We start from the raw sequence: 27,011 nt of genomic DNA, 5'->3' as shown, positions 1-27,011 counted from the left end.
AAAAGGTGTGGGGGTTAATTGTGCAGTCAGATACGAAGTTCTCCGAGTGGTGCAGACAGGTGCCAGAGCAGCTACTGGGGCTTTTTCAAGGACATACAGGAACTTTGCAAGCAAGCAGGAATAAGGAGGTGATCATCCCTTTGTGCAAGGCCATGGTTGGGCCACATCTTGAGTACTGTATACAGGTTTGGAGGCTTCATTTTAAGAAGGAGGTAGATATGCTGAAATGGGTACATAAAAAGACAACAGGACTGGTTACGGAAACGAAAGGTTGGTCTTACCAAGACAGGCTTCAGTTCTACAAATTGCAGCATCTGGAAACTAGGCACATGTGAGCTGATCTGATTGAGGTGTTTAAGGTTTTAAATGGATTCAGCAAGCTCAATGCTGATGGCATTCTCTTGCTCAGACTACTCACATGATGGGGGGAACATAAATTCAAATTGAGGAAGGATGGTTGCAGGATAGATGTGAAGAGGTTTGCCTTTGGCCAGTGAGTGGGTGATTGTTGGAACGACCTTCCATCTGTTGTTAAGAAAGTGGTCAGTCTGAATAAATTCAAGGAAGGAGGATCTAGACAAATTATTTGAAGGGAAAGACTGGCGATGTGGGAGGGTTTTTTTTTTTTTTTTTTGCTGATGCTTTATAAGCTTGCTTTCTTGCATCATGTGCCACTATTACTACTAAAAGTAAAGTGCAGCCATTATCAACCCACTGCAGGATGGAAGCCTCCTCAACAATTCATGCTGAGGGAAATGGACCATAATCTGCCACGCTGGTCCAGTGTGGGTTGGCAGATCGACCGTATTCAGCAGTCATGGACTTGAACCCCGGTCTACTCAAAGAGCGTGTGCTACTGCACTCCCGCTCCTGCCCACTCGGCTACGGAGGCCTTCTATTACTACTACTACTACTACTACTAATAATAATAATAATAATAATAATAAGGGACATGATGGCCCAGTGGTTATGACACTGGACTACCAGCTTGATGGACTCGGGTCCGAGTACCGCCTTGGCAGACATGAACGCAGCTCCATCAAGCTGGGAGACCAGCATAATAATAGTAATAAATTAGAATAATAATAATAAATAAATTAATAGTAATAAAAATTAATAAATAAATAAACATTGTGAAAGTTGCTCCAAGGAACCTACCTACCCCAAGGTTGGAGTGGCAACTAAGGCAGGTTGTGGCACCATCTGGCGTCACTCCAAAGAACTACCACTGGACATAAGCTGAAGCTAAACAGGACTACCTCCATAGATGGATGAAACAGAGAAATATTAATCATACTTCATCGAGTGTGGCGCAGGATAAAATCACTCACATTCAGGCCTTAGACAGAGGGGTCAGTTCGAAAAATCAGAGACGGTTTCCCAAGGAAGACAGTGCAGAAAGTGGCGCTGTCCCCCGTATGGCTACCACAAGAGAAGGGCAAGACCATCCAGCCCCACCAACTGGAAGTGCTTCCTACAGAACTCCGCTAGTGACCACCCAGGAAGGGAGAAAATGCCAGCGCATGAAATGGAGCATCGAAATGAATACATACATCATGCAAGCATACTATGAAATAATGAAGTTGGAGACCGATATGACAACTTACGGGGAGAGACTACATATCAAGTGGCTGGAACAATTCCAAGATATTCAGAACAGCGAATAGCGGACCATCGTTAAGAAGAACCTGATAGCTCCTGCAATCTTGGAAAAAATCAAGCAGGACACTAGTGATCAACTACAAAGGATAAAGAATACAGAACCAGAGGAGGAAGAACCACCACTGAACCAGAGCAGAAAGAGCAAGAAGAAATACAACCGACGCAGCTGAATTGGAATGAGATGAGGTCATAATATCCAAAATAGAGGACGAGTGGCAGAAGGCCCTAACAGAATTCAAAGGAATGGGCCTCCCAAAGACTCACGTGATACCAAAGCAGAGGCCGAATAGAACCTTGTGGAGAGTCACAGACCACCTCAATTGGCAACATAATACTGAGTTACCTCGACAGCAAACAATGGTACAACACTAGAGGCCATCCATACAGCCGTGTATTGTGTGCGGTAGCAGCCACAAGGATTAATGGAAGAGAAACGAGAGACCAGCAGCAGAAGAACCAAAAACAGAAGGAACTGCCAGCTTGGGAGAGAAGACTTCAGCAGGAGGTAGAAGAATTAAGAGAAAAGATAGGCCAATTGACCCAGTACCAATGGGGCAATAGGAGTAAGAAATTAATTGGAAAAGTTGTTGTTATTTGGTTTTTAGGAGCATTGGCAACTAAGGCCATATTGCTCCGGGGATGTGTGGTGGTCATTCCCTGACCTTTCCGCATCAAACCCTGGTCTAATCAAGAAGCGTGTGGCAGGTGGCCAGTCTAATCAAGAAGCATGTGACAGGTGGCCAGTCTAATCATGAAGCGTGTGGCGATTGGAAAAGTGAAGAGCATCCTGAAGAGAGACAGCGTCCACAGCAAACATGACAGAAAAAAAAAATCAGAGAATGGGAGAATACTTGGACACATTGAAGCAGAACCTCCTTGCTCTCAGCAAGAGATGTTCCCAGACGATACAAGAGAGAGTTCCCAGAGAAAATAAACAACCAAATCTTCGATGAGGACCAAAGGGGCTTCTACAGGAATCTTGGAGAAGAAGAGAAAGAAGGGAATGGACCACCCGAAAAGAAGACGATTGAGGAGTTCTGGGGAAACATATGGAGCAGGGAAGTAAGACATAACAGCCAAGCTCCCTGGATAGAACTAGAATGCAAGAAAACCAAGGACGTACAAGAAATCAGAGGGTGAGAGATTCAGGAAGATGAAGAAAAACTTGCTTCACAATTGCCCTCATGAGCAATTGTGAAGCAAGGTGAGTAATACCTTGGGATTACTGGGAACATTGCCAAGAGATGGTGAATACGTTTGAATTATGAATTACTTTTAATGCAAAAATCACAGAAACCATGAACACAACACACATACCTTTAAAAAATATTGCAGGAGGAGGAGGATACTGAAATGGATGACTGTGGAGCTAGCTGGTCAAATAGAGCAGAAAAAGGTAGAATGGCACAATTCAAGAGTGATGAAAAGTACTGAAGCCTACGACAGGTACAAGTTGATCTGTAATAGTACCACAAATAAGGTCAGGGAGGCCAAGGCTGCGTATGAGAAAGCATTGGCTAAGAGAGCAAAGAATGAGGACAAGGAATTTTTCAAGTTTTTGAATAGAAGGAAGAAAAAAGTGAATCAGATTGGACCCTTGTGCACTGGGTGTGGGAAAGTCTTAGACAACCCAGGTGAAGTTGTGGATGAATTGAACAGGTACTTTGCATCTGTCCTTACTGATGAAAGACCCTTCATGCAGAGAAGAAGCTATGCGAGTGGGACTGAGCCATATGAAATTAGTGATGTAATTTTTTTTTTTTTATGTAAACCCCAAACACGAGAGGTATTAGAACCTATAGTACTTCGTGCTTGGGTTTGAGGTTGAGAAGACGAAAGAAGATATTTGTTCACATTGGACTTGAACTTCTGTAGACTGTAATTTTCAGGAAATATGAATGAAGGAAGGTTGTTCCAGAAAACGGTAGCTGAATGAATAAACAAGGAAGATGAAAAGTTGGTTCTGTGAGTTTGAAGTTGGACAGTAAATGGATGTTGGCTGGTGGCGGCACGTATTCGGACTGTTTTGAAAGAAAGAGCGGGAATTATAGAAGCCAATTCAGAAGAACAGTGCCCGTGGAAATATCTGTAGAAGAGGCATGCAGCAGAAACAGTACATCTATGAGACAGCGAGTGGAGAGACTCAGTTAGAGATGAATCATTAATTAACCTAACTGCCCTCTTCTGAATGGAATCTAGAAGCCTGAGAGAGGCTTTGGGAGCACCGACCCAAATATGGGAACAATATTCCATGGTAGGGCAGATTTGCGATTTGTAAAGAGTGAACAGCTGAAAAGTAACACCGAGAGTGAAAGAGAAAATCAAGTATTTCAGATGCAGAGGAAGCAATATTTGTAATGTGTTTGTGCTAAGAGAGATTAGAAGTCAGGGTAATCCCCAAAACAGATATATCATTTTGCCTAGAAATCAGAGTGTCACCAAAGCATAGGAGCAGAAGAATTCTTTTTGCGAGATATAAGACAAGACTGAGTTTTAGAAGGATTGAAATCAACTAAGTTGTCTTTGCACCGCTGGAGAATTACCTGGAGATCGGCATTTAAGGAATTGGTAGCAGATTTTCGAAAAGTTGAAGCTGATTGAGCAGGGCAAGGTTTCTCAAAATGGAAAGTGGAATGCAATGTGCTATCATCGGCAAAACTATGGATAAGATTTCCAGTCAATGAAAGAAGGTCATTAATATACAAGAGGAAAAGAGTGGGGGAAAGAACTGAACCTTGGGGGACACCGCATTAGTGGAGAAGTTAGAAGACAGAGAGCCATCTACCTCTGATCGCTCACTGAGGATCATCACCCTCAGTGAGCGAACAGAGAGAAAACTGGATAAGCAATTACAGAAAACAGTTGGCAATCCATAAGATGGAAGCTTGTTTAGAAGACCTTTATGCCAAACATGATCGAAAGCCTTTGAGATGTCAAGAGCAACTGCTTGTGTTTCACCGAACTTGTCCATTGAATTTTTCCATAAATGGGAAACATAAGCCAGAATATCACCAGTGGATTGACAATGACAGAATCCATACTGGCGATCACTGATCAGATGGAAGGTTTCTAGGTAGTTTACGAGTTGGTGGTTAATTGATTTCTCCATTACTTTAGAAAAAGTAGAGGTAATTGCAATGGGACAATAATTGGTTGGGAGTGATTTGTCACCCTTTATAGGAACTGGCTGGATATAGCAAATTTCCAAGCAGAACAAGAAAAACACATTTGGAATAAGAAAGTGAAAAAAGGCGGCACAAAACAGAGGTAAATTCAGGAGCACAGGTTTTGAGAACAAGTGGAGAAATACTGTCAGGACCTGGAGCTTTCTTAGGATCAAGATTCGTAAAATTCCTTCTGATATCCTTTTGACGGTAGACCACAGGAGGCAATGAAGGAGCGTGCTAGGAATGGTGGGAGGTGATTTACCAAGATCATTAATACGCAAGTTGGAAGAAAAATGCGATGCTAGCAGGTCAGCTTTATCCTTGGCCCAAGTGGCAACAGAGAAATCTGGTTTTGATAGAGGTGGGAGCAGAGATGGGCAAAAGTTGCAGCCAGTAGCTTTGGCAATAAACGAGAATGCTCGGCTAACATTAGGGCAAGAAGAAAGTTTTCTACTCTTAGCCTGTTCAAAATCTAGTTTGGACTGATAAATATGTACACCGAAATTGAGAGTCTTCTAGATGAGCAGAAAACCCACTACACTATCATTATAGGGAACTTCAATGCTAAGGTTGGAAAGAGACAAAACAGCGCAGAAAGGGGAACTATAGGAAATTTTGGAATTGGTGAAAGAAATGAAAGAGGTGAAAGACTTGTGGAATTTCCAGAATCTTGAGGACTGTCAGTAATGAACACTTTTTTCAAGAAAAGGGTGAAGAGAAAGTGGACATGGAAGAGCCCAAATGGATTAACAACTAATGAAATCGACTTCATCCTCATTAACGGAAGATATATCATGAATGATGTTACTGTCCTGAACAAGGTGAATGTTGGAAGTGATCACAGGATGGTAAGATGCACACTTGATATAGATGTAAGAAAAGAAAGGAAAAAAACTGACTCAAGTAAATAATACGAAGGTCTTTGAGATAACAGAAGAGGAGAAAAAACAGTATAGACTGCAACTTAAGAACAAGTTTGAGCTTCTGCAGACTGCTCAGGACCAAGATACTGACGAGGAATATTACAACTTTCTGAAAGTGATAATGCCCAAGAAACCTATAGGTAAAAAGTAATCCAAAGAAGAAAAAAATTAGTCAAGAAACACTTATCATGCAAATTTCGAAGCAGAAGGAAAACCACCTTTGGAATAAGAAAGTGAAAAAAGGTGGCAAAGAACAGGAGTAAGTTCAGGAGCACAGGTTTTGAGAACAAGTGGTGAAATACCATTGGGACCTGGAGCTTTCTTAGCATCAAGATTCATCAAAATCCTTCTGATATCCTTTTGACGGAAGACCACAGGAGGCATTGAATGGAGCGTGTTGGGAATGGTGGGAGGTGTTTTACCAAGATCATTAATACATGAGTTGGAAGAAAAGTAGGATGTAGATCGGCTTTATCCTTGGCTGAAGTGACAACAGAACCATCTGGTTTGGACAGAGGTGGGAGCAGAGATGGGCAAAAGTTGCAGCCAATAGCTTTGGAAAGAAACCAGAATGCTCAGCTACCATTAGGGCAAGAAGCAAGTTTTCTACTCTTAGCCTGTTCAAACTCCTGTTTGGACTGATTAATAATTGCTTTACAATTGTTGTAAGCTTTGGTGTAGACAGAAAATGAAACTGAAGAATCAGAAACAAGCCAATTACGATAAGCCTTAGCACATTTATTGGAAAACAACCAAGGTTTAGATAAAGGATGAGATTTTAAAGTGGAGTGTGGAATAAAGGATTCCATTCCTGCAACAATAATTTCACTGACATGATCTGAGCAAACATTGACATCAGAAGTTTTGAACCAGTAATTCGACCAAGGAAAAGAAGAAAAGAAATCTCACAGGTCATCCCATTTTGTATTCTTGTAATGCCGAACAATACAAGGTTGGGAATAGCCTTGAGATAAAGGCTCCATTGGAGAAGAGACAATCACCAAGTTGTGATCTGAGGTGCCTAAAGGACCTCTCACTTCGACCGTGTACTTAGAAGGGTTGTTTGTGAGAAAAAAGATCAAGCGTGTTGGCTGTATGGTTAGGATTGTCTGGAATTCTTGTAGGTAAATGAACTATCTGTGCAAGGTCATTAGTAATTGCAAAAGCCTCAGCATCTCGACCAGCTGGGTTGGGATGATTGTTTAATTACTTTGCATCTTTGCAAAGATGCAAAGCAATTAAACAAGATGATTGTTTATTAGAAAAAACCTTTGAGCATAAAGGCAAGTAAGGTTACTGGAGTTGATAGCATAAACCATGTCGTTTTGAGGGAGAGCATGAGGGAGTAGTGTTGAATCACTGAGTTTAATTATGAGGGCATCTTTGGACTCAAGGGAGGTTCTTTTGGACTGGAGAAGTGCCAATGTATTGCCAATGCATAAAAGCAGTTATAGGAGTGAAGTTGGTAACTACAGACCGGCCAGTCTGACTTCAGTGGTAGGAAAATTCTTAGAGGCAGTGATTAAGAGTGCAGTCCAGGGACATTTGGCTTTGATAAGGGTAAATCAAGCTTAACTAACTTAGTAGGCCATGATATTGCACTACTTCGAATAAGTAACGCTTCACCTAAGGAGAAGACTAATGTTATTTTTTCTCAGATAGGTACCACCACCCAGATGGCACTGTTTTGAAATATGGTATGGGATAACGTTCTCAGTTATCCTCATATATCCCTATTAGACTTAGAAAAGAGATAAAGATGTAGGAAGGTGATAGTAGGAGAGGTAGAGGAAGGAAATGCCATAGAAGGAAGAAAGGGACAGTTGCTCCTTCAACTCACACTCAAAGCTCATATATTCCTCGAATGGGCAATGCTTCCCCAGTAGAGAAGATTGTTGTTACCTATTCGAGGAAACTCAGCTCCTTCAACTTACACTCAAAGCTCATATATTCCTCGAATAGGCAACTCTTCCCTAGTAGAGAAGATTGTTGTTACCTATTCTTGGAAACTCCAGACATCATCAGGCTCCCCGGGTACCGTTTCAGGGCTATTTTGTATTGTGTGGGATAATAACTCGACTATCCACTTGTCCCTGTTAGACTTAGAAAAGCAAAAAGGTAGAGGGAAAGTAATAGTAGGAGTGGAAGAGGAAAAGAAACGGTGTAGAAGAATGAAAGGGACAGTAACTCCTTCAACTCACACCACTCAAAAACTCAAACTCTTCGAATAGGCAACGCTTCCCCAGTGGAGAAGGCTGTTGTTACCTATTCTTGGAAACTCCGGACATCATCAAGCTCCAGGGCTATTTGGCCCTTCTTCGGCGGGTGGGTAGGTAGGTACCCGAGTGATGCAATGATAGGAAAACAGTTATGAAGTATAACTCCACAATATAAGAGATGCCTGATGGTGTATGATGTATTTAGACTAAGATGCATTTAGAGTTAAAGCCTCAAGCTGCGAGCAAATTTAGATTATGTATATATTAAGTGCAATAGCATCATTAATACACAGCCATTTCTGAATAAACAGAATATTTATAAAGTGGCATCGTTTTAAGTTATATCTCATACTGTGAATACCTTCACAATGAGTTGCCATGATATTGCACTACTTCGAATAAGTAACGCTTCACCTAAGGAGAAGACTAATGTTACTGGAAAGGATCTGGAAAGGTTAAGCAGATGGGCTGAGAGGCGGCAAATGAAGTTTAACATTGACAAATGTAATGTACTACATATGGAAAACAGCAACCCCAGAGCAACATATCAACTCTGTGATACTACACTGACAGTGGTAGAGAATGAAAAGGACCTGGGGGTAATTGTGCAGGCAGATATGAAGTTCTCTGAGCAGTGCAGATGGGCTGCAAGAGTAGCTCATGGTGTCTTATAAATGATATCTAATCAATGGAGTTTGAGAACGAGAATAGCCTGTGCGGACGTAGCTTCTTGCCGCTCCTGGAACAGAGAAGTTTTTTCTGATTTAATTTCTTAATTTTATTAGCTTAAATTGGCATATTAACTTATTTTCTAGAGTAGCTTTATATTCCTATTTACAATACTTAGTTTAAAGTAACTTAGATAGAGATTTTGTAGGTATTAATTAGTATTGGTAAGGGTATCAAATCCACGTGTTTACCGTTCGTAAATTGCCGCCATTGTTACGCAATACAAAATATCTCGAACTAGATAGCATAAACTTAATATAGTATAGTATAGTACATAATATTGTCAATTAATCAGATAATTAATCTTGTTGAACTTCATTGTCAATTAAATTGTACTTTTAACTATACATATAACGAATTAGGTTACGTAACACAAATAATTAGTAAAAAATAAATAATTAATACTTAACTTGATATGGAAGTTATATAAAGGGATTTCGTAGATAACACTCAATACTGAAACATAAATACAGCGTTATAACTGTGGGATACAAGTTTAGAGTTTTAATTTTGCACTGAAATTGAAATTTTATTGAAATTAAATCGAAATCATGACTCAGGTCAGAGCAGCAAAGCAAAAGGCTCAAGCTAATGGGAGTGCTGTGGCTCAGGGGAGAACTGAGGGGGGCAGTTGCCCTTTGAATCACAGCCTTTTAAAATGCACTACTTGCTTGATGTTTGTGGAGCAGTCGGGTACGGGACATGATACTGCCATGGGGGGATGTCGTGTGTGCGTGATGCAAGGAGTGTAAGGAAATCAGGCGACAACTCTGCGTTGTTATGGCCTTTATAAGAGCTTGAAGGATAGGGTGGACGCCCTCGAAGGATTAAAATTGAGGGCCCCATCAAGCACTCAGCTGCCCACACCAATGCCATAGCTTGCACTTGGTCATCACGCAACACAGCGGCAGCCCCCAAGGCAGAATGCGCTGGTCCCAAAGGAACTAGTAGTTGTTGGTGTTTCTATTGTCAGGAAAACGGGAAACATGCTTTGTAAAAAGAATAGGTGGAACAGGACCGGGGTATGTCTGTCAGGGGCAAAGGTTGATGACGTTGTAGAGCGGATATCATCTTTTAAGGGCACAAAAGGTGATATAGTTGAACACGTTGGCACTAATGATATTAAGAGTAGGAGGCTGGCGGAATTACTTAACAAGTACAGGTCACTGTTGAAAAAAAGCCGTGAATTAGGGTTGAAATTGAAAGTGTCTGCAATTCTGATCAGACACGATAGGAGGGAGTATATGATGAGAGCCCTGTCGATCAATTCGGCCCTGGAAAGATTGTGCAAGGCTCAAGGGGTAGAATTTTTTTCAGCCTGGTCTGTACTTGTTAACAGGAGAGACTGCTTCTACAGGGATGGGATACACTTAAATAGAAAGGGTGCAAGAATGTTTGCTGATGCTATCGAGGCAGTGTTAGGTGGGTCGGAAAACTGCTAGATTGGGGGGATACAAGGACTAATAGATTAACAGAAGCCACTGGCAGAGGTGAAAGTGATTCTTGCACTGCTTCTATTGTAATAAGCAGCAGCCTGGAAAATAAGATGCAGGATATTTCAGAGACTGTTGGGAATCATTGGGGTACAAGTAAACACATGGGTTGTGTTAGTGGTTAGTGTAGCTAAGAAAAAGAACATGTGCATGTATACTTGCGTGTACACCAATGCTAGGAGTTTAGTAAATAAATTTGATGAATTTGAGGTATTGCTCAAAACATCAAAGGCAGATATTGTTGGGATTTCAGAGATGTGGTGTCACACAGATATAAGGAATGCAGAACTGGAATTTTGGGAGTACAATGTCTACAGAAAGGATAGACAGGATAGAAAGGGAGGAGGGGTTATGCTATTAGTTAAGAAATACATAAAATCCAAGGAAGTGAAGCCAGTCGACATCGCTGGACAGTGCAGTGTCAAGTCAGTTTGGTGTGACATAAGCATTGGGAGATCAAAATTGAGAGTAGGAGTGTGCTATAGGCCTAATGACTCTGATGAGTATAATAAGAAACTGTACAGGGAAATAGAGTGGGCCAGTAAATCAGAGAGTCTTATAATGGAGGATTTTAATTTCCCAGATATTGACTGGAATTTGGGGGCTGGTCACTCACACACTAGCAAAGCTTTTGTGGATTTATTGGATGATTGTTTTCTACATCAGCATGTTCGGGAGGCAACTAGAAGGAGTAATACTCTTGATGTGATTATCAGTAGTGATTCTCCATGCATTAAGAATCTGCAGATAAATGAACCACTAGGTGGCAGTGATCACAGTGTGCTGAAGTGGGATTTACTCAAAGAGGTAACTACCATTAGGGGTAAAGGGAAGGGTTATTCCTTTCGTAAAGGCGACTGAGACAGTATTTAAATTCTATACAGTGGGACCAACTGATGATGTTACCAACAGCAAATTCAAAATGGGAAGCATTCAAAGAACTTATCTTGGAAGCTACTGGGCTTTACATACCAACTAAGAAATATTGTTCAAGGTTTAGGCCTAAATGGATGTCAGATGAACTAATGAGACATATGGCAGAGAAGAAAAATGCATGGGATACATAAAAATTAACACGTGACACAAAAGCCTATGATAGATACAAGTTGATCTGTAACCAAGTTATAAAGGAGGTTAGGCAGGCGAAGGCAGATTATGAGAAATCTTTGGCAAAGGATGCAAAGAAAAACAGCAAAGAGTTCTTTACTTATGTAAACTCTAGAAGGAAGGGGATGAATCAGATTGGTCCACTTGATATCGATGGGTCAACTGTTGATTATCCTGCTCAGGTAGCTAACAAACTAAATGAATATTTTTCATCGACATTCACACATGAGGAGTTATTCAGCGAGGGGAATGCCAGAGGTGTATTCAACTCTGGCATTCCCCTCGCTGTAGAGAATTTTGTAGAGAATTATGTAAAGAATTTTGTAATAACTGAGAGTAAAGTGGAGGAGAAATTGTTGAAGATAAACACAAGAAAGGCACCTGGGGGTGGATGGGATCTATCCAGTTATATTAAAGGAGGCAGCAAAGGAAGTAAGCAAACCCTTAGCCATAATTATGAGAGCTTCCTTGGACTCAGGAGAAGTACCCATGGCCTAGAGATGTGCAAATGTGACCCCAATTCACAAAGGAGGATAAAAGGCTGACACAAGTAATTATAGACCTGTGAGTTTAACTTCTGTTCCCAGAAAATTAATGGAGGCACTGGTTAAAGTAGCACTGCAGGATCATCTAGAGAAGACTTCAGTTATAGCTCGGACACAGCATGGTTTTGTTAAGGGAAAGTCTTGCTGACCAATTTGATTGGATATTATGATGCAGTCACAAAAGAACTGGATGCATGGAATAACTTTGATATTATATACTTGGATCATAGAGAGGCTTTTGATACTGTTGCACATGGACGACTGCTGCACAGATTGGAGCAGTGTGGCACTGGAGGCAAATTGCTGCTATGGATAAAGGGGTGGTTGAGGGGAAGAAGACAGAGAGTGGTAATCAATGGACACTGCTCATCATGGACTAATGTTATTAGTGGAGTCCCTCAGGGTTCAGTATTGGGTCCATTATTGTTTTCTGTATTTATAAATGATATTGATGATGGTATATCAAGCTTAATGTCCAAGTTTGCAGACGATACGAAGGTTGGCATGGTTGTCAAGGACTCTACTGACACTATGCTGCTGCAATAGGATCTGGAAAGGTTGAGCAGATGAGCTGAGAGGTGGCAAATGAAGTTTAACATTGACAAATGTAAAGTACTACATATGGGAAACAGCAACCCCAGAGCAATGTATCAACTTTGTGGTACTACACTGACAGTGGTAGAGAATGAAAGGGACCTGGGGGTGGTTGTGCAGGCAGATATGAAGTTCTCTGAGCAGTGCAGACGGACTGCAAGAGTAGCTCATGGTGTATTGTCAATGATATATAGGAATTTTTCTAGCAGGGATAAGGAGGTGATTATTCCCTTGTATAAGGCAATGGTCAGACCACACCTAGAGTACTGAATACAGGTCTGGAGGCCTCATTTCAAGAAGGATGTAGAGCTGCTGGAACGAGTACAGAGAAGGGCAACAAGTTTAGTGAATGGAACAAAGATATGCTCTTACAAAGAAAGGCTTAAATTTTGCAAATTACAGTGTCTGGAGACTAGGCACCAGCGAGGTGATCTGACAGAGGTGTATAAAGCCTTGAATGGTTTGAGCATGCTCAATGCTGATGGGATTCTTCCTCTTGCTCAGAATAATCACCTGAGAGGGCATAAATTCAGATTGAGGAAAGACAGATGTAGGATAGATGTGCGGAAGTTTGCCTTTAGCCAGCGGGTGGTTGGTTGGTGGAACAGACTTCCATCCTTTGTTGTGGAAGTTGATAGCCTAAATAAATTTAAGGGCTGAGCTGGACAGGTACTTGGAACGAATGGAGGGGTGAAATGGGAGCGTGTTTTTTTTTTTTTTTTTTTTTTTCGCTGATGCTGCATAAGCTTGCTTTCTTGCATCATATACTAGTGCTAATGCTCTGGGGATATGCGGTGGTTATTCCCTGACCTTTCCACATCCACCGTATTTGGTGGTCACGGGCTCGAACCCTGGTCTAATCAATCACTGCTGCTCCTGCCCACCTGGCTACAGATGTGCCCAGACGGTTGTCCTTCTGCCGATCTCACCATTTCGGTTGCCTGTTTTTGGACCCTTTCAAGATGCTCAATGTCTTTCTTCAGATGATACGTCCATAATTGAACACAGTATTCCCAATATCCCTAAGGGTTCATTGCTGGGCCCCTAACTGTTTTCAATATTTATTAACAATATTAAGTATACTAATTTCTTCCAAGTTTACAGATGGTGCAAAGATCGACAGGGGGCAATTTGAATAAATTTAAGGAAGAATTAGACAAATTATTAAGGGGGATGTATGGATGAGGTGGACATTTTTTTGTATAAGCTTGCTTCCTTGCATCATTTGCCACTACTAATACTAATCCCATGTGCCATACTGCCAGCCTGTTTGCACTGCTGAGAGGAGTTTGTCACAATGTTTAGTTATACAAATCTTTTCCCTGTTCAACTACTCAAGTAATTCTCTAAATCAGTGGTTCTCAACGTGGGATATGCGTACCCCATGGGGGTACGCCGTGAGAGCTCAAAAGTCGCTAGATCTAGTAACAAAGTCTATAAGTTAATAACACTGCTACTGATTAATTTCTGAGAATTGAGTGACAAAGTGCGGCACTGTAGTTCATGTCTGTGCATTTTTGTCAATCCTCTCTCCCTTCTCTTCCCTACCTGAGAGCCGAACCTACCTGAACAGCTGATCTCCCAGTCAAAACATCCACTGTAAGTGAGTGAATGTGCCTTCTTACTGCTCTATGTATTTGTTGTGATTTATTTCACTTGCTGTGCTTAAAGTTATTTTTAGTCTTAGTTTACTGTAAAGTTAAATGAACATGTTTCTAAAGTGCCCTGAAACATGGATAAATAAGAATAAAAGTAATGTGGAGCCAGAGTCGATTGCTTCCCATGTGAGTAAAGAGGTGGATTCAGAGGTGAGTAAACAACCATCATCCCGTGTGAGTAAAGAGGTGGATTCAGCAGTAACTAAAAAAATTTAAAAGTTAAACAATCAAGTGATAAAAAAATTAAAAAACGTAAATATCATGAATCATATTTACAATTTGGCTTTACATGGACAGGAAATTTAGTAGAACCAAATCCACAGTGCATTGTTTGCTCTGAAGTCCTGTCACAAAATTCTATGAAACCGTCTCTTTAGGGCGACACTTTGAAACAAAACATGAGCATTTAAAAAATAAGTCCTAAAGCTATTTTGAACGTCTTTTGGAAGACTTGAGTAGTAGAAAACCCATAATTAAGCATTTTTCTGGTGTAGAACTTTTTTTTTTTTTTTTTTTTTTGGTAGTTGGTGCATCGGCTTCTGTGACCATAATGCACCTCCCAAGGTTTTTTTTGCAGTACTTTGATCCAAGCCCAAGGCGGGATTCGAACCCGCGACCTTTGGGTTGCCAGGCAGGCACTTTACCCACCCGGCTAGCCAGGTCGGCCTGGTGTAGAAGAAAATGAAAGTGCACTTAAAGCATCTTACAATGTAAGCCTTCAAATTGCCAAAGCTGGAAAGGCTCACACAATAGGCAAGTCACTCATTTTTCCAGCAGTGGAAAAAATAGTTTCTTGTATGTTCGGTCAAAAAGAGGCAAACTTTGTCAGAACCATTCCTTTGTCAAACAACACAGTTTCCAGGAGAATTAAAGATATGCACTGTAATATAATATTAAGGACCAACCCATTCAATGTAGCCCGTGATTTGCCATACAAGTGGATGAGTCGACAGACATAGCTGGGCTAGCTCAATTACTTGTTTTTGTGCGTAGAAAATTCCAGGATGCAATATTTGAAGTTATTTTATTTTACAAGCCTCTCAAAACTTCTACTACGGGTGAGGATATTTTAAATATGATTGATTCATTTTTTGCCGAAAACAACCTTGAATGGAAAAATTGTATTTCTGTATGTACTGACGGAGCAAAAGTAATGAGTGGTTATATCACAGGACCAACAAGTCATATAAAACAAGTTGCACCAGAATGTAAGTTCACTCGTTGTTGTCTTCACTGTGAAGTGCTGATACTAAATTTCTCCCTGATGATTTGAAAAAAGTTCTGGATGAAAGCGTACAAATGGTTAATTTCATCAAAACTCGACCATTGGAGTTGTTGTTGTTTGGTTTTTAGGAGCATTAGCAACTAAGGCCATATTGCTCCGGGGATATGCAGTGGTCATTCCCTGACCTTTTAGCATCCTCCATATTTGGTGGTCACGGGTTTGAATCCCGGTCTAATCAAGAAGTGTGTGCTATGCACTGTTGCTCTTGCCCACCTGGCTACGGAGGCGCCAGACCATTGAAGACTCAACATTTTTCAATTATGTGTGAAGAAATGGGTAGCCTGCATAAGAGATTGCTGCTTCACACAGAAGTATGTCGGTTTTCATGAGGAAATATTATTTGCCGTTTATTTGAACTCCACAATGAAGTATGACTTTTTTTCATGGACCATGAGTTTCGACTTTCTTTGAGACTACAAGACTTAGAATGGCTTCTATGGTTAGCATATTTAGCTGATTTTTTTGAAAAAGTGGATAATATTTGGAATTCATCATTGGTAAAAAAATTGATGTGTTCTATGTTGAGAAGAAAACAGAGGCCATGGTAAAAAAAATTTCTTTCTGGAGAAACGGAATTAAAAAGAACAGCTGTGACCAATTTCAGCAACTAGATTCATTTCTTAAAGAAAATGAGCAAACGATTGCAGACATTGAAGACATCAGACAACAAATAATCGTTCACTTAAGCACTCTTAAAACTCCTATAAGGCAGTATTTTCCACCCCCTGATGAAATGCAAGAATGGATTCGAGACCCCTTCACATTTGATTTGGAAAAATGTAAGCTTCCATTGTCTAATAAAGAAGAGTTGATTGAGATATCTTGTGACAATAGTTTAAAAAACATTCATTCCAAAAAATCATTGACTAAAATTTGGACTGGAGTGGAGAAGGAATATCCGACTTTGTCAAGAATTGCAGTCAAATATTTGTTACTTTTCACAACAAATTATTTATGTGAAACTGGTTTTTCATCTTTAACTGCTTTAAAAAATAAATATAGGAACAGGCTGGATGTTGAAGATGACTTGCGACTCTACCTTAGCAAGATAACCCCAACCATTGATGAACCGTGCAAGCGTAAATAAGCGCAACCATCTCACTGATTACCCAGTAAAATGTTTATAATTTTATAAGATTTGTTAAATTGTTTATGTCACTCTTTGTGTTTATCAATATATGTAATTTATGAATACAAAATTTAATGATATATATATATATATATATATATATATATATATATATATATTATGTGAGGTAAAAGTTAGGCAAAAGCAATAAAAATAAATAAATATGGCTATGTAGCTATCATTAGAGGCAGCAAATGCACATCCTCCACATGATGCCTAATTATATCTGATAATTAAAATAAATATGATATTTAAAATAAAAACATCAGCCAGTAGTACGGCAATAATGCAGAGCGAAACGAAACGCAAAATAATATAAAATAAACAAACAGGGAAGGGAAAGTAAAGATAATAGGACAAAAAGGTAGTCGATAATCTCCTGTATAATTTAGTCAATTAAGTCATTAAACCCAATTAATAAAATGATGTAAATTTAAAATAATGCCAATTATAAATAATTTAGCGGTACCCCCCTCAAAGGTACCAGTTCCAAAAGACGTGAAATATCACCAAAAAAGGGTTAAAGAAACTACCAAAAAACTAAAATATCAAAATGATAGACTGACCATCATGCCCCATATCGACAGAGGACCACGAGGCCAATAATGGTCATGGAATCGCTGCATTTCAATTGTCATACAAATCATCGCAAAGGCAGAAATATCGAAGAACCAAACCACCCCTCCATTCTCTTATTTTGCGTTTCATTTCGCTCTGCATTATTGCCGTACTACTGGCTGATGTTTTTATTTTAAATATCATATTTATTTTAATTATCAGATATATATATATATATATATATGTTTTATTTTATTCCCATTGTTATACTATAACTATAGTTTTATCAATCTATACAAGGGGTACACCAGTTACATACACATTTCTAGGGGGTATGTGAAACATAAAAGGTTGAGAACCACTGCTCTAAATAACAGGTTAATTTGGGATTGCTGTTCTCTTTGTTCAGGACTTGCAAGTACTAGCATTGTATTTTAACTGCCACTTTTCAGTCCATCTGAACAATTTATCTGGGTCACTTTGATGCAACACATCCAGGTTACTGTTGTTAATCACTCTCCTAAGCATTGTATAATTGGCATTAAACTCTTTATAATCTCACATCAATGTCATTAATAAATACCAGATACAATAATGAACTAAACAATGAATCCTGTTTGACCCCATTTGACTTTTATAACACCCACTGTCTTCAGTTAACCATCCTTTTAACCACTGAAGCAATTTAACAATTAATAGCACACTGTTCCAGTTTATACAAGGCTCATTAATAAAGGACAATAATAAACTTATAGTCTAAATTAATAAAATTTTATAGTTTTCCAAATCACCTGGAAATATAGCATTTTAAATTTGCTCTATATGTAAAGGATTAATTTTATAAAAATATGCTATTTTAATTTAATGCTGGTAGTGTGGAGATTCTCTGGAGCTTTCCACTATAATTTAACATATACAGTAATTTTAAATTCTTTATAACTCACAATTTCAATATTTGTTTTCAGTGATGGAGCTTCAACTGATGTGTTAAGAAATATCAAGTAACATCTTTTGAAACCATGGCTACAGCTCTTTTTTGAGATCAACATAAATTAAGTCAATTTCATTTCTGTTCATTCATAAAAACACCCACAACAAGTTGAAAAAATTAAGTTTAGAATCTTAAAAATGTGCTTTTAATTTATTAAAAAATATGATAGTAAACTTTAAAGCTTGTAATATGATTTATTATTTTAAATAATCACTTACAGTACGTAGCAGGCATTTATTCTGGAACCAAGATCCACAACAACCACAAAAGGCAGTTAAAAATGTGACAGATCCTGCAATAATAGCCAAGCTATCTGCACTCAGTACCTGATAAGAATGGAGGAGACTTGAATGGCCTTTATACACTAAATGCATCCAGATTCCAACCCCTAATATTCCACATCCTATAACCTAAAAGGAAGGTTATGTCTAAAAACAAAGCACTCATACAATAAATATAATGAACATTTGTTATCATCCATATGTGCATTTTTAACAATCATTATGCTATGTGAAATATACACTCATGTGCAAAAGTTAAGTAAGTTGCATGCTTTCACTGTTTGAGACAAAATGCAAATCTCAAGAAACATACAACCCACCATATATAAACATGTACATAAATTTTACATAAAAGCTTACAATATGTAAATTTCACCCTGCTAGAATTACATTTAAACAGTGTTTTTCAATTTTATTCATGCTCAGCAAGAAAACCCTATCTGATAGTGTTTTCTTTTACAAGTCTGAACAACATGGAAATGTGATACCATTTGGATGACTGTCAATGATGGAGAGCCATTATAGTGGTGATGATGGACCCAATATATGTGGAAGTAGATAGGCTCATTAATGTTTCAAAAAGTACGATCTCAAGACTATGGAAACAATTCCAGGCAGGAAGTATAGTCACAGGCAAAGTGAAAGCTTTCCATGGACAACAGTAACATTCAGAAATTACCAATATCTGCTCTTAACAGCCAAATGCAACAAAAAAAATGCCTGCAATTTGCACTGAAGCTCTCACTAGCTGCAATTCATACTTGTTTAGACTGTGAGATACTGTAAACAAGTGGACTTTATGTTAGGAAACCTGCAATTTGCATCTCTCTAATCCAATCCTTCAGAGAAATCCATTATCATGGAGTACAGAGCAGTACAAATGAAACATTCACACAATGTAGTTGAGTTCTGGTCTCTGATGCATCAAGATTCAACTTGAACAGTAATCTGCAAGGATGGGGGGGTGTTACAAATGGAGACAGTGTGACATGTAATATGTGCCTTGCAACATATGAAGAAAAGAACAGTTTCTGTGAGTGGGGATAAAGGTGCGGGAAGGCATCACCATTAATGACCACATACCCTCAAGTTTTTGAAGGTGGCATCTTGGCTGTTGAGCAATATAGAGATGAAAGAAATCCTTGAGCATTATTCCAGGGCACAGTTGGGCCTCAATTACATTATTATAGACAATAACACTTTCCACAGGGAAGTACATTATATTCTTTAAAAAGGTAATTTAGAAATGATGAGAAAGGATGATGAATTTCTAAAATGCAAAGATAGCTAAAGGTGATCTGTCCAATCATTAGACCTGAATGCTACAGAACAGAAGTCTTGAAACTTTAAAAGATATTTTTAAAGATATTGGGGGTTCTTTAAACCCCCAATATCTTTAAAAATAGTATTAATTAACAATAAATTAGAAACAGCGATACATAACAATCAAATTTTAAAAAATGACTAGAAAAAAAATTAATGAAACATTTTCAAAACCTCTGGAATCCCTTTGTGGAAGCCCGCTTCTCAAGACAGTTCTGAATCTTAGATATTTCTTAAATCCATATCAAAATACTGTTATCTAAAAAAATCTCATGGAACCAGAACAAGCTCTCACAGAACCCAGTTTGAAAACCTATACTATGGGAAGGCAAATTGCCACCTAATCACAAAGAAGAGTGGAATTTGTCTACCTGACCTCTGGATAACCTTGTTGGCAGTGTGTGTGTGTGTGTGTATGTGTGTGTGTGTGTGTGTGTGTGTGTGTGTGTAAGAGAGAGGGAAAGGGAGATGTGTCGTAGTGAGGTTCATGGCATGATTGTCATGAATTGATTATTTTTTTAAATTAAAGATCTATGTTCATTATGGTACATTTTACATTTACAGATGTCTAACAAAAATTTAAAAATCTCAACATGTAGTGATAATTCTAAAATTGTGGTCCAGTGTAGCTGAGTTTTTGAGCACAAGACTGCACAGCACATGCATTTCAGTGGACCAGCCCACTTAACCATGACTGGACTGCTAAGCATGGTTAATAATTGTATGCATTGTCAAATAATTAATTGTAAACTCCTCTGACTTAGTGGTAGTGGCAGATTATAAACTGAACATTTTTAGGCCTGACACAGTTGAGTGATTAAATGCATGAGTGCAGGAATTCACATAGATTTGATGTGGACTGTGGCTCAAGGGTACGTGATTGGTAAATACAGTTAATGATTGTATTCATTGTGATGTGTGTGTGTGTGTGTGTGTGTGTGTGTGTGTGTGTGTGTGTGTGTGTGTGTGTGTGTGTGTGTGTGTGTGTGTGTGTGTGTGTGTGTGTGTGTGTGTGTGCACACTTTAATAAACAATAATTCATTTCGTTTTATTTGAATGACCAAAATAGTTTGTGCATTCTTAGAATGATTCCGAAGATTTGCTAACATATCCTTAATTCACAAAGAGGAATCGAAGGGTAACATGAATAATTATAGTAATTGTAGTAATTATAGTAATTACAGACCTGTGAGAAGGTCTGCAATTACTGCTCTATCGAAAATTATGGAGTCACTGATTTAAAGAAGAAATGCAGGACCACTTAGACAGGAATGCAGTCATACTGCAATCACAGCATGGATTTGTAAAGGGACAATATTGTCTTACAAATCTGACTGGATACAATGATGCAGTAACAAAGGAACTGGATGCAGAAAATAATTCTGATATCATATACTTGGATTTCAGGAAAGCTTTTGATACTGTTGCACACGAAAGACTACTGTACAAATTGGAGCAGTGTGGCATTATGAGCAAGTTACTGCTATGGATAAAGGGACAGATTTGGTAGGAGAAGACAAAGGGTGGTTATCAATGGTTACCACTCTTCTTGGACCACTGTTATTAGTGGAGCTCCCACGTGATTCAATGCTGGACTCATTGTTTTTATATTTATTAATTATATAAAGGTATATCAGGCTTAATGGCTAAGTTTTCAGATGATATGAAGGTTAGAGAGATGATTAATAACAGTAATCAGGGTATGCTACTGCAACAAGATTTGCAAAAAGTTTGCAGATGATCAGTGAAGTGGCATAGTTCAACATTGAAAAATGCAAGATACTGCATATGCATAGCAGCAAACCCCCAGAGCAACATATCAAAGTGTGGTAGTACACTCAGGGTAGTAGAAAAAAAAGGTAATTGAGAAAAAAGGTAAAAAAGGCAACATGGGAGTAATTGTGCAATCAGACATGAAGTTCTCTGAACAGTGCAGATGGGCTACTAGGATGGCTCATGGAGTTTTGTCAATGATATACAAGAATTTTGCTAGCAGGGATAAGGAGATGATTATCTCATTGTATAAGGCAATGGTTAGGCCACATCTGCAGTACTGCATACAGGTCTGGAGGCCTCATTTTATGAAGGATGCAGATCTGTTGGAACAGGTGCAGAAAAGAGCAATGAGCTTTGAATGGATTAAATCAGCTCATTGCTGATGGCATCCTTCCTCTTGCTCAGACTACACACATGAGGGGATAAATTAAAATAATTAAGGATGGTTACTAGATAGATGTTGGGTAGTTGATTGTTGGAACAAAGTTCCATCTAGTGCTGTGGAAATGGGCAGATTGAATAAATTCATGGCATTAGCATTAGCATTAGCATTAGTAGAGGCATTTGATGCAAGAAAGCAAGCTTATGCAGCATCAGCCAAAAAAAAAGAAAAAAAAAAAAAAAAAGAAAAAAAACCACTTCCACTTCACCCCTCTGTTCGTTCAAAATACCTGTCCAGCTGAGCCTTAAACTTATTTAGGCTATCAACCTCCACCACAAGGGATGGCAATCTGTTCCACCAACCAACCACCCGCTGGCTAAAGGCAAATTTCCGCACGTCTATCCTACATCTGTCTTTCCTCAATTTGAATTTATGCCCTCTCAGGTGATTTTTCTGAGCTAGAGGAAGAATCCCATCAGCATTGAGCATGCTTAAACCATTCAAGGCTTTATACACCTCTATCAGATCACCTCGCTGGTGCCTAGTCTCCAGACACTGTAATTTGCAAAACTTAAGCCTTTCTTCGTAAGAGCACCCCTTTGTTCCATTCACTAATCTCGTTGCCCTTCTCTGTACTCGTTCCAGCAGCTCTACGTCCTTCTTGAAATGAGGCCTCCAGACCTGTATACAGTACTCTAGGTGTGGCCTGACCATTGCCTTATACAATGGAATAATCACCTCCTTATCCCTGCTGGAAAAATTCCTGTATATCATTGACAATACTCCATGAGCTACTCTTGCAGCCCGTCTGCACTGCTCAGAGAACTTCATATCTGCCTGCACAATCACCCCCAAGTCCCTTTCATTCTCTACCACTGTCAGTGTAGTACCACAGAGTTGATACGTTGCTCTGGGGTTGCTGTTTCCCATGTGTAGTACTTTACATTTGTCAATGTTAAACTTCATTTGCCACCTCTCAGCCCATCTGCTCAACCTTTCCAGATCCTGTTGCAGCAGCATAGTGTCAGTAGTGTCCTTGACAACCCTGCCAACCTTTGTATCATCTGCAAACTTGGACATTAAGCTTGATATACCATCATCAATATCATTTATAAATACAGAAAACAATAATGGACCCAACACTGAGCCCTGAGGGACTCCACTAATAACATTAGTCCACGATGAGCAGTGTCCATTGATTACCACTCTCTGTCTTCTCCCCCTCAACCACCCCTTTATCCATAGCAGCAATTTGCCTCCAATGTCACACTGCTCCAATTTGTGTAGCAGTCTTCCATGTGCAACAGTATCAAAAGCCTTTCTAAGATCCAAGTATATAATATCAAAGTTATTCCCTGCATCCAGTTCTTTTGTGACTGCATCATAGTATCCAATCAAGTTGGTCAGGCAAGACTTCCCCTTAACAAAACCATGCTGTGTCTGAGCTATAACTGAAGTCTTGTCTAAATGATCCTGCAGTGCTTCTTTAACCAGTGCCTCCATTAATTTTCCTGGAACAGAAGTTAAGCTCACAGGTCTATAATTACTTGTGTCAGCCTTTGATCCTCCTTTGTGAATTGGGGTCACATTTGCACATTTCCAGTCTATGGGTACCTCCCCTGAGTCCAAGGAAGCTCTCATAATTATGGCTAAGGGTTTGCTTACTTCCTTTGCTGCCTCCTTTAATATAACTGGATAGATCCCATCCACCCCGGGTGCCTTTCTTGTGTTTATCTTCAACAGTTTCTCCTCCACTTTACTCCCAGTTATTTCAAGATTCTGTAGCTTACTGCTAGAGTTGAATACACCTCTGGCATTCCCCTTGCTGAATAACTCCTCATGTGTGAATGTCGATGCAAAATATTCATTTAGTTTGTTAGCTACCTGAGCAGGATCATCAACAGTTGACCCATCAATATCAAGTGGACCAATCTGATTCATCCCCTTCCTTCTAGAGTTTACATAAGTAAAGAACTCTTTGCTGTTTTTCTTTGCATCCCTTGCCAAGGATTTCTCGTAATCTGCCTTCGCCTGCCTAACCTCCTTTGTAACTTGGTTGCATATCAACTTGTATCTATCATAGGCTTCTGTGTCATGTGTTAATTTGTAAGTATCCCATGCATTTTTCTTCTCTGCCATATGCCTCATTAGTTCATCTGACATCCATTTTGGCCTAAACCTTGAACAATATTTCTTAGTTGGTATGTAAAGCCTAGTAGCTTCCAAGATAAGTTCTTTGAATGCTTCCCATTTTGAATTTGCTGTTGGTAACATCATCAGTTGGTCCCACTGTATAGAATTTAAATACTGTCTCAGTCCATCGTAGTCGCCTTTACGGAAGCAATAACCCTTCCCTTTACCCCTAATGGTAGTTACCTCTTTGAGTAAATCCCACTTCAGCACACTGTGATCACTGCCACCTAGTGGTTCATTTATCTGCAGATTCTTAATGCATGAAGAATCACTGCTGATAATCAAATCAAGAGTATTACTCCCTCTAGTTGCCTCCCGAACATGCTGATGTAGAAAACAATCATCCAATAAATCCACAAAAGCCCTGCTAGTGTGTGAGTAACCAGCCCCCAAATTCCAGTCAATATCTGGGAAATTAAAATCTCCCATTATAAGACTCTCTGATTTACTGGCCCACTCTATTTCCCTGTACAGTTCCTTATTATACTCATCAGAGTCATTAGGCCTATAGCACACTCCTACTCTCAATTTTGATCTCCCAATGCTTATGTCACACCAAACTGACTCAACACTGCACTGTCCAACGATGTCGACTGGCTTCACTTCCTTAGTTTTTATGTGTTTCTTAACTAATAGCATAACCCCTCCCCCCCTTCCTATCCTGTCTATCCTTTCTGTAGACGTTGTACTCCCCAAATTGCAGTTCTGCATCCCTTATATCTGTGTGACACCACGTCTCTGATATCCCAACAATATCTGCCTTTGATGTTTTGAGCAATACCTCAAATTCATCAAATTTATTTACTAAACTCCTAGCATTGGTGTACACGCAAGTATACCTGCACCTGTTTCTATTCTTAGCTACCCTAACACAACCCATGTGTTTACTTGTACCGCAATGGCTCCCAGCAGTCTCTGAAATACCATGCATCTTGTTTTTCAGGCTTCTGCTCATTCTAATAGAAGCAGTGCAAGAATCTCTTTCACCTCTGCCAGTGGCTACTGTCAATCTATTGGTCTTTGTCTCCCCCCAAGCTAGCAGTTTTCCGACCCACCTAACACTGCCTCGATAGCATCAGCAAATATTCTTGCACCCTTTCTATTTAAGTGTATCCCATCCCTGTAGAAGCAATCTCTCCTGTTAACAAGTACAGTCCAGGCTGAAAAAAATTCTACCCCTTGAGCCTTGCACAATCTTTCCAGGGCCGAATTGATAGACAAGGCTCTCATCATATACTCCCTCCTATCGTGTCTGGGCAGCGTATCATGGCATAACTAGACAAACTATTGGAGGGAATAAATAAGTGATATGAGAAATTCTAGGTGGTTTTTTGGCTGATGCTATAAGCTTGCTTTTTTACATCAATTGATACTTATACTAATAAAATTAAAACATACATAAAAAATTAACAAATGACACCTTGTATCCTATGATCTCCATATGAGATCTTTTGCTGATGTAGTGAGGCAACAAATCTGGTTCTGAGGCCTCTGAGGGCTCTGATACTCGTAGGAATACTTGGATAAGCACACAGAGGACTCTTGGAGATTGGGTACAACCCTCATCTTCATCTGTCTCTTGAGGGGTTATTGACACTAAAAATTTGATTATACTTAGACCATCGTGTGATTCTGCTTTGGCTTCTAGATAAGATGTTAAAAATCTTGTGACTGAGACTTTTAAGAAGGACCATAAAAATGTGAAAGTGAAAGGCATTCATCTTTTGAGGAATAAAGAAGGACTCATGGAAACTACAAATCATGAGGATGTTGTTTAACATTGAAAATGCACTGGCCTTGAAAGAGGCAGGAATACCTAGAGAAACCGAGAATTTCCAATCCTATGGCTCTTATTTATGGTGTGCACAAGGAATATACAAAGGAGGAAAGGAGAAAAAAGGAGGAAAGGAATTGGATGCGAAAAATAATTTTGATATCATATATTTGGATTTCAGGAAAGCTTCTGACACTGTTGCGCATGGAAGACTATTGTACAAATTGGAGCAGAATGGTATTAAGGGTAAGTTGCTACAATGGATAAAAGGATGGTTAAGTGCTAGAAGACAGAGGGTGGTAATCAATGGGTACTGCTCTTCTTGGACTAATGTTATTAGTGGAGTCCCACAGGGTTCGGTGTTAGGTCCACTGTTGTTTTGTATATTTATCAATGATATTGATGAAGGTATATCAGGCTTAATGTCGAAGTTTGCAGATGATACAAAGGTTGGCAGGGTTGTTAATGACAGTAATGGCAGTGTGCTACTGCAACAGGATCTAGATAATTTGGGCAGATGGGCTAAGAAGTGGCAACTGAAGTTTAACCTTGACAAATGCAAAGTACTACATATGGGTAGAAGTAACCCCAGAGAAACGTACCAACTGTGTGATACTACACTTAAGGTGGTAGAAAATGAAAAAGACCTGGGAGTAATTGTGCAGGCAGATATGAAGTTTTCTGAGCAATGCAGACAGGCTGCCAGGGCAGGTCATGGGGTTTTGTCAATGATATATAGGAATTTTGCTAGCAGGGAAAAGGAGGTGATTATCCCTCTGTATAAGGCAATGGTCAGGCCACGGCTTGAGTACTGCGTACAGGTCTGGAGGCCTCATTTTAGGAAGGATGTAGATTTACTTGAGCGTGTACAGAGAAGGGCAACAAGATTGGTCAGGGGAATGAAGGGATCCTCTTACCAAGAGAGGCTTAAGTTCTGCAAATTGCAGTGGCTGGAGACTAGGCACCTGGGCAGTGATCTGATTGAGGTATATAAGGCCTTGAATGAGTTGAGCACGCTGAATTCGGATGGGATCCTTCCACTTGTTCAGATTACGAATCTAAGGGGGCATAAATTCAAATTAAGAAAAGACAGATGTAGAATAGATGTGCGGAAATTTTCCTTTAGCCAGCGGGTGGTTAATTGCTGGAACAAAAGAGGATGAGACTGATAAAGGTCTGATATCATTGTTGCTTTTGATGTTTTTACATTTCGGTAGTGGGA

At 39.4% G+C, this 27,011-nt stretch overlaps 1 protein-coding gene across 1 annotated transcript in view; it reads right to left on the bottom strand.

Moving 5' to 3' along the window:
• The window catches only part of LOC150077470 (tetraspanin-9-like), a 69,507-nt gene that overhangs the window by 31,081 nt on the left and 11,415 nt on the right, over positions 1-27,011 (bottom strand). Inside the window, exon 3 of the mRNA XM_090386287.1 lies at positions 18,279-18,470. Coding sequence (XP_090242413.1) covers positions 18,279-18,470 — 192 coding nt within the window. The remainder of the gene's footprint in view (positions 1-18,278; positions 18,471-27,011) is intronic.

The sequence above is a fragment of the Mastigoproctus giganteus genome, chromosome 12 (assembly GCF_048544385.1).
Source record: "Mastigoproctus giganteus isolate SK-2022 chromosome 12, ASM4854438v1, whole genome shotgun sequence".
NCBI classification, from domain to species: domain Eukaryota; kingdom Metazoa; phylum Arthropoda; class Arachnida; order Uropygi; family Thelyphonidae; genus Mastigoproctus; species Mastigoproctus giganteus.
The sequence above is the reverse complement of the archived record's forward strand: the minus strand, read 5'-3'. Positions and strand labels throughout refer to the sequence as shown.